Raw genomic sequence first — 13252 nt, 5'->3', positions numbered from 1 at the left:
TTTCTTCTGTTTCTCACGAAGCAAGCGTAAAGATATAAAACGCTGCGTTGAATCCTCCGTTTTTCTTCTTCCTTCTTTCTACTACCTCTCTCTCTCCCTCTTTTTTATTTTTTCTCTTTCGTTTAAGAATCCCCCTTCTCTCTCTAAACCCCAACAGAAACACACACAGAGCTCCCTCCGAGAATCTAAAATTCTTCATCTCGCGCGTGCTCCTCACTCGCTATTTCCCTTCCATTTTCTCCATAAATTTTAAAATCAAAATTCAGCGATTGTTCTTTCCTGTCGATCCGCATTCCCTCTTTCAATCCTCCAAGTTGAAGAAGATAACACTGAACCTCCCAAAACGCATCGTTGTTACTCCAAAAGGAATCTTCTCCATTCAAGGTTTCTACCTAGATAACACTCCTCGTTTTTCCATTTTTATTTTATTTTATTTTCTCTTCAAATTTTATTTCATTGTAGTTCGTTTTCGCTGCCGAGTTCTTTGTGCGTGTATCAGGCTAAATGTCGAATTAGGCACTTTTTTTGTGTTCTTTTGAGTTAAGAATTGATGGTTATTGATTGTTAGCAGTGAAAACAATTTGAATTTAGGGTTTTTTATTTGTTCTTGTTTCTGCAGGCGTTTGCATTGTGGATTTTTCAAATGTGTAGAAGGGACTTTCGAGTTTCCGGTGACTGCCCTTCTGGTTAATTTACGTGGTACATTGTTAAGGTATTTTTGTTATTTTTCCAATGCTGTATCATTTTTTATTGAATTTCTCGATTTGGAATTGAATTTAAAGTGATTATCCAGATTGAGAGAATCCAGTTGTTGAATTTTGATTTGTAATGCGTGCTGAGTTTACTTTTGTGGTTTTATTTTTAAATATGTTCATATTTGATGTTAGCATTTTGTATATGTGCTGAGATCTTAGGTTCTTTCACTTGTTGGTAGTTTATGGTAGTTTTGCGTTCGACCTAGATGTATTGTGGTTATACAGGTCAATGAGCTCTTATTTTTATGTGTTATGGCCACATGTAGTTCAGTTAGAACTTCAGTGTGTAATTCTGTTGAATTTGTTGTTTTAATTTGCAGGTTATGGCTCTCCAGAAATATGTTCCCTCCAGTGATTCTCCTAAAGTTAAAATGAAGCCTTTGAGTTTTTCCTCTAAGGTGCAAGAGAAAGTTCAACTTGCAAACTTGGAGACCCGTCATTCTAAGAAGCATGATGTAGATGTTGACCTCAGAGAAGTTTACTTTTTGATTATGCATTTCCTTTCAACTGGCCCCTGTAAAAGAACATGTGGAATGTTTTTGAATGAACTTCTTGAAAACCAACTTCTACCCAGAAGGTATCATGCTTGGTATTCAAGGAAAGGGGCACATAGTGGACATGAAAACGATGATGGCATGTCATTTCCATTAAGTTATGCTCAGTTGGTGGAAAGGTATGTGGTCAGATTTTGGTTTTGTTTAAGTTGATGGTTTGACGTCTATATCAAATTGTAGTAACTGTGTTATCTTTTACATGCAACTTATCTTATAACTAAGCAAGTAATAGACAATTTGTGAGTTACATGTAGCATTCTTTTTCTTGAAAATGTTTGACTTGTTTCTTGTCTCATTTATGCTTGTCTAGGAATCCTCACATTGAAATGGATCACTTGGTAAAGCTTTTGAAGCAGTTGTTATTAAGTGCACCCTCCCCATTGGAAGGCGTAAATGTGAGGCACACTCCAAATGCAGTTGATGTCCCCACTCTTTTGGGAACAGGGCCCTTTTCTCTTTTGAGCTGTAGGTGGCTTCATTTCAGCCGTGGGAAATCATTCCTTTGCTTTTTATGCTTGGAACTATAGCATTTTAAGCTCTTCATGCTACTAGATGTATCTACCTTTTGTTATTAGGGAAAAAATAATAAGATGAAGTCCTTTTTTTTTAGTTTTTGAGAATATTATATCTTCATTGGGTTATAAAAGAATTCCTCTTGCTCATTCTTCCTCTTTTTATTCAGGAAATTCCTTCGGCCACAAATTTCCCTTTATGGGATTGCCCTGTTCTGACAAAGTTAAACTTTTAAGTTATTCTTAATTTTGGTTGTCTTCTCCTTTCAGGTAATAGCAATGAAGGAAAAAGTGACGTAAAATGCCCTCCTGTTCACATGCGTTGGCCTCATATGCATGCAGATCAGGTTCGAGGGCTAGGTTTAAGGGAAATTGGGGGTGGTTTCACAAGACATCATCGTTCACCATCTATTCGTGCAGCATGTTATGCCATTGCAAAACCATCAAGTATGGTGCAGAAGATGCAAAATATCAAGAGGTTACGAGGGCACCGGAATGCTGTCTATTGTGGTATGTTTTTTATGTCTTCATATTTGCAGTTTGAGCTGTGTATATATATTTAGAATAATCATATAGCTGAGTTAAACTTGGTACAATGTCCCTTGGATCCCTCCCAATAAAAAAAAAATCCAAATAAAAAGGGAGAGAGAGAGGGGTAGGTCAACCACCAGGCAGGCTTTCAGAGAAGAGCTTATGTTGATAGACATGTGAGCTCAGTAAAGATTTGTTGCCCATGCTTTTGAGGGGTTCTGGCTTTTACATGGCCTCTACTGTCATAAATGACCTATTGCACTCTATTGTCGTCTTTCTGTATTTGAACTTGTTTTTCAGCATTAGCCCACTTGCACTCAAACAGCTCCAGCTTGACAAGATTTTTCTTATGATCATGAATTTGAGTTTGATTCTTTTGACTTTGTACCAATTCTGCAGCAATATTTGATCGATCTGGGAGGTATGTTATTACTGGTTCTGATGATCGTCTTGTGAAAATTTGGTCTATGGAGACTGCGTATTGCTTGGCCAGCTGCCGTGGACATGAGGTGAATTTGACAAGCTTTAATGCACATTTCTGGCTATTATTGGTCATTTAGTTTTTATTTCTGCTAGTTACATGCCACCTTTTTCTATTTGGATGAAGGGTGACATAACTGACCTGGCTGTCAGTTCCAATAATATTATGGTGGCATCCTCCTCAAATGACTGTATCATTCGTGTTGTAAGCATCTCCTGCATCTTATTAATTCTTTCTTCTTTATTCATTTTGTGCTTGAGAAAATTGTATTTCATAGTAGTGATTTTCTTTCCTGTTCGCTGCCAGTGGCGCTTGCCAGATGGACTGCCAATTTCAGTTTTGCGTGGACACACTGGAGCTGTTACTGCCATTGCATTTAGTCCTAGGCCAGGCTCTGTATATCAGCTTCTATCGTAAGATTGATTCCTGCTGCCCTCTGCTTTTATTTGTATTAGCTGTCGATAATGCTAAATTCTGTCATCTTTCCCCCTTCTCCCTAGAAAATTAATAAATAAAAGTTGGCTGAACAATGTCTTATAATACAAGGTTAAAGTTCCCAATCATGCTGCACACAGAACCTATACTTTGTAATAGTTTCAATTTTCATAGGTATTACCAGCAATTTGGTTTGTTTCTCCTTCATGATTTTGGTGATTATATGATTGTTTTTTGGTACTTTGATTTGCTTAATTTCCACAATTGATTTTCTTGTAAATCTTTTAATTGAATCCTCCTCTTTGTGGTTGATATTACAATTTATGTTAGTTTTTGGTACATAGTTGCTGTTGCATTGAAATTAAATTGTAGTGTTTCCCAACCCTGTGCAGGTCATCTGATGATGGAACATGTAGGATATGGGATGCTAGGAATGCCGAATTCCGTCCACGGATATATGTTCCAAGGCCTTCAGATTCTGTAGCTGGTTTGTTATCTTTTTATGCGTGATCTTGATCCTTCTTGGTAAATAGATTTTACAAGCAAATACAAAATGGTTGCAGGAAAGAACAATGGTTCATCTTCAACTGCTGTTCAACAGAGCCATCAAATTTTTTGTTGTGCATTCAATGCCAATGGAACTGTCTTTGTCACTGGTAGCTCGGACACTTTAGCTAGGGTACACTTTATGCATGTTTGCTATGGTGGTTCTTATTCTTCCAAGTTTTTGCCCTGCTTTACATTCTCTTTTGTTATTCTGCAAGTTTAGGTGTAGAATTTCATTTTTGTTGATCACTTGCAGGTGTGGAATGCTTGTAAACCCAACACAGATGATTCAGACCAACCAAATCATGAGATTGATGTGTTAGCTGGACATGAGAATGATGTCAATTATGTGCAGTTCAGGTCTGTTTATCATGCTCTATTGCTCAGATTTTTTATTAATAGGATTTTAATTTTCATTTATGTTACTGCCTTAAATTGCAGTGGTTGTTCTGTTTCGTCAAGATTTTTTACAGTAGACAGCTTGAAGGAAGAGAGTGTTCCAAAATTTAGAAACTCCTGGTGGGTCTTTTCTTCCTGTCTTTTATTTTGACATCATGTGGGTCCTCCCCTCCCTTCTTTGAGATTCTGCAAGGTGAACAGGCATTGGAAGGGGTTTCTTAAGCTTCCTATTTTTAGTTAGACTTTACCCTTTGACGAAGAATATAACAGCCTATTTTAACGTCTGATGTGGTCAATGATTTGTTCCAGGTTTTCTCATGATAACATTGTTACCTGTTCCCGTGATGGCAGTGCAATTATTTGGATTCCAAGATCTCGTAGATCACATGTAAATTATATTGGCTTTAAACATTTTCACTCTTCACCAGTTCACCGCATTTTTATTGGGCCTTCTTCATTTGAATATCAATTAAGTTCATCATTTCGGCCACCCCTTCTCTCTCTTATGCCTGTTCTATAGAGGAACTTATACTTCTACTTCTTGGTTCAGGGTAAAGTGGGCCGCTGGTCTAAAGCTTATCATCTTAAACTTCCACCTCCACCAATACCTCCACAACCACCACGAGGGGGCCCGCGCCAGAGAATTCTTCCAACTCCTCGTGGTGTAAATATGATAATTTGGAGCCTAGATAATCGCTTTGTCCTTGCTGCTATCATGGGTATTTATTTTTCACCCGATCTTTAAATAGAAACAATTGGTTGCTATTTGATGATAACTTCATGGAGTACTGGAAATAAAATTTGCAATGGCTTGATTTTACTATTGTATTTGGTTACTCATCTTGGAGACCACTTAATAGGAGATACATATAAATATTCACTTAATAGAATTTTTTTATTCTCAGTTTTATCACATAGCAGTTTTTTCCCTTCAAAAGCTGATGTAACACTCCTCTCCCCTCCTTAGGAAAGAAAAGAAAAAGTTAAAAAATGGAACTCTCACGTTTACTTGGAGTTATAACTTCTTGTCATCACCTCTCACAATATTTCAAACATAACTTGACTTTGGTGCTTCATGTATTTTATGTTGTTGCTCTTTTTGTTTCTTCTGCATCTATAAAGATCCTTAGAGTATGGTTGACTATAAGGTATTAGCAGTATTCAGCTTATTAAAACTATCTTAATGGAGTTTGGGGTATATTTGCCATTAAGCTAGTCTGTGGTTCAGTCACCAGGAAGGTTTATTAGTTCAATTAATGCTCATCATGGGTGCTTTTGTAGCATTTAATTGATTAAAGCTTTCTACAAGCCCAGTTAGGTTGTATTCACCGTTAAGCCACCCTAAATACTCAGTCATCAACTTATACTTTGCAATGTATTTTTTTAAAAAAAAGTTTGACTTACTTGGGCACTTTCAAAAGTCCTTTGGACTAGGATTGAGCATGATTTTGCTCTTTTCTGGGGATCATGCAGGGCCATAAGTTTCTGTAAATTTTGGCTGAATAACATATTCTCATAATGCAGATTGCAGAATATGTGTATGGAATGCTGCCGATGGTAGCTTAGTACATTCTTTGACTGGTCATACTGATTCTGTAAGCAGTTTACATTTGCAAGCTTGAATTATTTTTTATGATTTTTTTATTATTTTCTCTTGCTTTTAGAGTAGAAATTAGCTTATAGGTTCTATTTATTAATTGCATGTACAGATAACTACAGTCTTCAGTATGCTTAAATATACTATATTTGTTGGGGTAGCATGCCACTATTCTGGCCAATTTGTGTTGATCTCTGCTTTAGTCGGTGCCTCAGTATTAGATGGTCTTGGTGATTTGTTGCCTTAATTACCTTCCCTCTCTGTTTGAGAAGTTGCATGACATACCTTGTACTGTTCAGCTCTTGACATAAGTTCTGTTGCATGTTTCTGATATTTTAATGAAGCACCCTTATTAACATTTTCCCCTTATTTTCTAATTTGTGATTTTGTTTTTGTTTGCTTTCCTGTTCTTAGCCTTTTGTTGTCTTGTAAAGAAGTGGGAAACAAGTTAATTTTCCATTTCAACTCAATAATTGATTTGAATTCATGCACCCTTTGCAATCCAGTCTGTATATTCTTGTCTAATACTCAAGTGTTTACCCGTAGGCTTCACATGGTAGGAATTTTGCGATCTAGTTGACAAGTTAACGACCTTATTTTACTTTAGCATAATCATTGGATTAAAAACTTTTCCATCAACTCTTACAAGTCCGGAAAATACTATCCTGTTGCATTAGGATTTCTAAAATCATTAGGCTTAGGGATAGGACCCAACACGTATAAACTAAAGACAATGTGATAGCCATAATATCTAAACTAAACCCAAAATGAGACCCAATGGACCACAACCGTGGAACATTCCAGCAAAAGAGAAACACCAAATACCCCCTGGACATCAAAACTCAATTACTGATAAATAATTATACTAATAATCTACTACAGAGGGCACTTTCCTCTGGACAAAAGGATTTCTTTTTTTGATAAAGAAGCCATGATCTTAGCTTGCTTACAAAAGGATGAAGTTTGTTGGTGTGCCATCATCCAGTCATCTGTAATCAGTGTTTGACTAGCTTCTGTTCTACTTTCGTTGCTAACCTGTTTACCTTCTGATTTCTTATGTGAATTAGTGAATGCTTTTGAATTTGAGGGTGTTTAAAGTTGGATGCCCTGTTGTTTCAAAGTTGCATCTGACCATTTTACTTATTTTTGTAAGACATATGTTTTGGATGTTCATCCTTTCAACCCACGGATTGCTATGAGTGCTGGCTATGATGGTAGAACCATTGTCTGGGATGTGAGTTTCAAGCTCCTTCAAGCCTTATGAAGTAAATTTAGATCTTCTCTGTTTATTGATGAGTTTTCATATTTTACTGGCTGTAGATATGGGAAGGTACACCAATTCAGATATATGAAATTTCTCGTTTCAAGTTGGTTGATGGGAAGTTTTCATCGTAAGCTCACTACCAGAAAGCTTGATTAGAACCCTTTTATTGTGAATTCCTGTATAATTGAAAATTAAACAGCATTGTATTCATCTTATCAAGCAGGCTTTTTGCTTCATGTTAATTTGTTTAATGGGATATTCATGATATGCCTAAATGAATATGTTGCTTAATGAGAATTACTAGTTTGTAGCTCTAAAGGAAGCACGAGTAATACTCTAGTGGGGGTGGAGTGGGGCGGTGCTCATTTGGAGTACATGTGTCCCTCCAAACCTTTACTTTTATTTGAATGTGGAGAGTATGGAGGGAAGGATTCATCGTTAGAATTTTGGGCTATGCTAACATTTCTTTTTTAACGTAAGGACATAAAAGAACATGATAAATTATCATTTGCTTCCCTTTCCACTAACAAGGTCGGTATCCGTTCCTTGCATTTCCTTGTCCTTTTAAAGCAATCCAAACAAGGGGAACCTTATCCTTTGCTCCCCTTCTCCTCCTCTCCCTCTCTTTCCTTTTACTTCTGTTCTTCTTCCCTTTTAGTTCCCAATTGTAGGATAAAAAGTTGTGGGTGTTTCTGACCTCTTATTGGATTCATAAATAGCATTAAGCCTTACCCTTACCCCCCCCCCCCCCCCCCCCCGGCTCTATCCTTTCTTCTTCCCTTGTAGTTCCCAATTGTAGGCATAAAAACTTGTTGATGTTTCTGTCCTTTTGTTGGATCCATAAATAGCATTAAGTATTATTATTTAGGTGGATTTCTTTAAATGGGCTTTATCTTTTTCCTCTCATATAAACATCCCTTTGGAATCTTTATGGATGTCTGTGTCCATTTATTTTATATTGCAATACTAAATTTATTGTCATGTTACTATTCACTATCTGTAAAATAGGGACGGGACATCCATTATACTTTCAGATGATGTCGGTCAATTATACATACTAAACACAGGCCAAGGGGAATCTCAAAAGGATGCCAAATACGATCAGGTACCTTGTATCACAAAGAACTTGCTACGTTTTTTGGGTTTTATTCACAAGTAAAACCAGGTTCTACAACTCTTTAATGATACTTACTCCATGTGCACTTCTCGTACAGTTCTTTCTTGGTGATTATCGACCACTTATTCACGACACTTCTGGGTATGCAGTTGACCAGGTTGGTTGACCATCTGTTGAACTTTTATTATGGTTAGCTTTACCTTTATATGTTCCATTTGCATTTGAAAGACTGAAAAGTATACTTAATGGTTCTTTATTAGCATCATCATCTCAAAACTTAAAATGGATGCTATCTGGTACTTGATACAATTTTCCTGTGTTATTTTGCTGGAAATAGTGTATTATTGTTCTCCCTTCGCCTTGAACGACTTGTTTTTTCTTGCTCCATCTTGTCACATGCATGGCTCATTCATGCACATGTGTGTCTAGAGAGAGAAGAGGGAGGAGCATATAAAAGTTGATTGTTAAGTATCAGAGCAGATATGCTATCCAATAATATGTCACTCATTGCTAGACGTTCAGATCTAAGTGGATTAGCTACTTTACACCTTGGTGAAGCATTTCTTGTCATTGCCTGAGTTGATAATCTCTAGTTATGTGTAGATGGTTATATTGCATCCATAATAGTTTTTGCATCATAGAGTTTTCAGATGATTAAAACATTCTTTACATATGCATCATCGAAATACTGATATTTCAAGCATATGTGACACTTTTAATTCAGGAAACTCAGCTTACTACATATAGACGGAATATGCAAGATCTTCTTTGTGATTCAGGTTTAACTCTCCTCATACTGCCACAAACAACTGGGGTCTTTTTATTACATTATTCATTTTTTTTTGTTAATGTTATGCTCATAACTGCTGGTTGTGTTGGAAAATTTTAGGGATGATACCGTATACAGAACCCTATCAGACCATGTACCAGCAAAGACGGTTAGGCGCTTTGGGTATTGAGTGGAATCCTAATACTTTGAAACTTGCTGTTGGGCCAGATGTCAGTCTAGACCAGGATTACCAAATGATGCCCTTGGCAGACTTAGATGCAATTGCTGATCCACTGCCGGAGTTCTTAGATGTCATGGATTGGGAACCAGAACATGAAGTGCAAAGTGATGATAATGATTCAGAGTACAATGTCACCGAAGAGTTCTCTACAGGAGGGGAGCAAGGAAGTTTAGGTTCTTCTTCTGGTGATCAGGAGTGCAGTACAGAAGACAGTGAGATTGATGATACTCATAAAGATGGCCTTCGTCGATCAAAAAGGAAAAAACAGAAGGCTGATGTAAGTTTAACATCCTTTTCACTCCTATATTTCAACTTTTTTGGATGCACTTGGTTGACTTGAATTTTTTCCCTCATCAGATTGAGATTATGACATCTTCTGGGAGGCGTGTTAAACGAAGGAATTTGGATGAAAGTGATGGCAACTCATTCAGGAATAGCCGGAATAGGAAATCAATCATTGGACGGAAAGCTTTATCAAGAAAGTCCTCTACATCAAAATCATCGAGACCTCGAAGGGCTGCTGCGCGCAATGCTTTGCACTTCTTTTCGAAAATAACTGGAACATCAACTGATGGGGAAGATGAAGATGACTCTGAAGGTGAATCATCAGAGAGTGAATCTATGATACGAGATTCATATAGTGATGAATCTGATAGAGCTTTGCCAGATGAACAAATAAAACATTCAAAAGGAAAAGAAGTCTTTTTAGGTGAGTCAGAGGATGTTGGTAGAATTAATGAACTTCCTGAATCTTATAATACTGGGAATAGGAGAAGGTTGGTCCTTAAATTGCCCGGTCGGGATCCAAGCAAGCTTGTGCCACCAGACAGCACAATGCAAAGAAAAGTTGACAGGCAGGACAACTCAGTGGGCTTGTCATGCAAGGCTTCTAAAGAAGCCACTGAAGGGGGTGTAAAGCATATAAGCTCATTGGATCTGGGGTGTTCTTCTGGTGATGCAAATTATAGCATTTTAGGTAGAGGAACAAGAGGGCAATTTGACAAGATGGAAGATCATTTAGACCTGACTGAAGGGTACAAAGATGGGGCAATTAAGTGGGGAGGAGTCAGGGCTCGTACTTCCAAACGTCTGAGATTGGGTGAAACCGTGTCATCAGATGCATACATCGAGTCTAGGCTATGTCTTGACAACCACAAAGAAAAAGAAAGTAATGTCAATGGATACATGAAACCAGAAAAGGCTTGTGCTATTGCATCGCCAACTACAGAAATCCAAACTTGCAAGGATATGAATGGCGAAGTGACAGTAGTGGAGAAGCATCTTGAGAATGACAGGGAAGTATTAAATGGTGCAGCTAATAGTGAAGAGCACTCAGGTCCCAGTGAACAGATAAGTTATAACGACTTACCAAAATGGTTTAACAGGTTTGCTGTGGATACACCTGGCCCAACTGTTAATCAGAATGGAAATGATCTGCCTTCTGAGCTAAACGAGGGCCTTCTGCCTATTTCAACAGAGTTAACAGTTATCTCAAAAGGGACCAAAATTTACAATGAAAATCCTGGACTGAAGTTGAAACCTTCAGGAGAGGGTCATGTAAATGGTGGGTGTGCTGCATTAAATGCTAGCTCCTCAGACAAGACAAAGGACTTGGTTTCAGAGGCACCCTTAGTTGATAGATCCAATGAAATTAGGTTGGATCGTGAGGGTGATGGGTTGCAAGATTCAAATGCTCAAGTTGATAGGCCCATGTCAATTTTTAATGACTCTGGGGGGCTACACCCAGATTCTAAAAAGATGTATAATGTGGTTTATAGAAGGTCAAAGACACAGAGGGATAGGTCCACTTCAGAAGGTGATAGTGCCATGGTAGAAAGCACTAGAAATAATTGCAACCATAATATCGGTATGGTAGCAGATCTCCATGAAGGCACCATGAATGGGGCGCATAACAAACGGTCCAGTAGGTTGAAAGCAGGGCACATACTTCAATCAGAAGACATACAAAGAAGTACCCGGGGTGGTTCTACGAATGGGTCCCAACTTCCTGGTGAGGAATGGGGATCAAGTTCTAGAATGGTGGTTGGATCAAGGTCTACTAGAAATAGGAGAAGTAATTACTATTTCCATGACACTAGTCCGATAAGGAAACCCCATCAATCAGCCAGAAACGGATCATGGTTAATGTTGACAACACACGAGGAGGGCTCCCGTTATATTCCTCAACTAGGTGATGAAATTGCATATTTGAGACAGGTAAGAGTAAAATACTATTTCTTTTTATCTATTCCTGTTACGCAAGTTCTGTGCTTTAATTTTGATGGTTAGTATAGCTACAAAATGATTTACATTTGGGAGCATCTATGCTTTCAGGGGCATCAAGAATACATAGATCATATTAGCTCGAAGGAAGCAGGACCTTGGACTTCAATGAAGGGGGAAAACATGATAAGGGCAGTGGAATTTTGTAGAGTTGAAGTGCTTGAATATTCCACAGTTCCAGGGTCTGGGGAGAGCTGCTGTAAAATGACTCTCAGATTTACAGACCCTTCTTCCTGCATGTTCAATAGATCATTTAAATTGACTCTTCCTGAAGTGACTGGTTTTCCTGACTTCATTGTGGAAAGAACTCGCTTTGATGCTGCTATCCATAGAAATTGGAGCTGCAGGGATAAGTGCAGAGTCTGGTGGAAAAATGAAACTGAAGATGATGGAAGTTGGTGGGATGGCCGGGTTGTGGCTGTGAAGCCCAAATCTTCTGAATTTCCGGATAGTCCATGGGAAAGGTACTCTGTTCAATACAGGAGTGAGCCCAAGGAACCACATCTTCACAGTCCTTGGGAGCTCTTTGATGCAGACACTCAGTGGGAGCAGCCTCATATTGATAGTAAGATCAGAGATAAGCTACTTTCTGCCTTTGCCAAATTGGAGCAATCTTCCCAGAAAGTTCAGGTATCAGTCAAAATATGAATTCTTTTTTGTTTCCCTAAACTTTCAGTAGGTAATTAAATGTAAAGGATTAGCATTTGAGCTTGAACTTATGAGACTGACCCAATCACCATTCCAATTACTGGAAGTGACAGCATGAAATTCTTCTTAATTTTTGCTTTAAATGTTTCAGGATCAATATGCAGTCTATAAATTGAAGCAGGTTTCACAGAAGTCTAATTTTAAAAACAGGTAAATCATGTCAAGCAATCATTTCAGACATTTCTCTGGACATTGTTCAATCTCAAGACTTTCTGGCTTCTGGGTGGAAAATGTGTCTGAATGTTTGGATTAATGGTATTTTGGCAGGTTCCCTGTCCCCTTATCGCTTGATACTATCCACTCTAGGTTGGAGAACAACTACTATCGATGTTTTGAAGCGGTGGAGCATGATATTCAGGTCATGCTGTCAAGTGCAGAATCTTACTTTGGGAGAAATGCAGAGCTTTCGACTAGACTTAGACGGCTATCTGACTTCTTTGCACGGACAGTATCATCTTTGCAGCCCTCATAGATATCCAGAGCAATACCGTCCTAACAAGCATCTGTGCAAAATCTTTGTAGATAAATGTTTTTACTTTCATTTTATTCTTTCTCTTTCCCTGTTTCCCTTAGATCCAATTTTGGAAATTGATTTATACTTCAAATTCTTTCTGGAGAGATAGAAGGTCTCAGGGAAAAGTAGCGGGTAGGTGTGGAAATTATCCACCAAAAAGGTTCATTGTTGTATAGACAGTTACATCATTTATTATGGAAAAAGAAAAAGAAAAATATGTCAACGTTGACGTATCCAATTTTTGATCGAGTATGTACATCAGCACAGGCCATAGGCAGCAGCTAGCTTCAAGCTTCTTCCCCCATTTGATTTTTCCCTTTTTATTTTCTTGTCGGGCTGTTTTCCTTTTCATTTCTGAAACTGGAATTGCGTAGGCCAGAGAGGAAATGGACAGAAAAGGATGTGAAAGAATGTTTATCCAGGCTTGGGCTAGTCTTAGTTTGAGCCTCAACCAAGCCCACCTTGATAAAATCATGACTCGAGCCCAACTTCCCGCTCGAACTTGGTCTGAACCAGGCTAGGCTTGTGGGCACTAGTGTAGTTAAT

At 38.1% G+C, this 13252-nt stretch overlaps 1 protein-coding gene across 1 annotated transcript; it reads left to right on the top strand.

Annotated features, from left to right (window-relative positions):
- Positions 1-91: 91 nt before the first annotated feature.
- Positions 92-12944, top strand: LOC18603624 (WD40/YVTN repeat and Bromo-WDR9-I-like domain-containing protein). Its single transcript, XM_007035701.3, has 25 exons — positions 92-384; positions 620-712; positions 1076-1428; positions 1620-1774; positions 2092-2331; positions 2752-2861; positions 2960-3037; positions 3140-3246; positions 3661-3755; positions 3832-3947; positions 4071-4174; positions 4256-4333; positions 4523-4601; positions 4764-4932; positions 5738-5808; positions 6964-7044; positions 7131-7201; positions 8083-8179; positions 8289-8348; positions 8916-8970; positions 9081-9478; positions 9559-11418; positions 11536-12114; positions 12284-12342; positions 12460-12944. Exons 3-25 carry the CDS (start codon positions 1079-1081, stop codon positions 12662-12664), a joined length of 5217 nt encoding a protein of 1738 aa, XP_007035763.3. The 5' UTR covers positions 92-384; positions 620-712; positions 1076-1078; the 3' UTR covers positions 12665-12944.
- Positions 12945-13252: the final 308 nt, after the last annotated feature.

This window comes from Theobroma cacao, chromosome 4 (assembly GCF_053813885.1).
Source record: "Theobroma cacao isolate CCN51 chromosome 4, ASM5381388v1, whole genome shotgun sequence".
Taxonomy (NCBI): Eukaryota; Viridiplantae; Streptophyta; class Magnoliopsida; order Malvales; family Malvaceae; genus Theobroma; species Theobroma cacao.
Note: the sequence above shows the minus strand (reverse complement) of the source record. Positions and strands in the feature narration are given on the sequence as shown.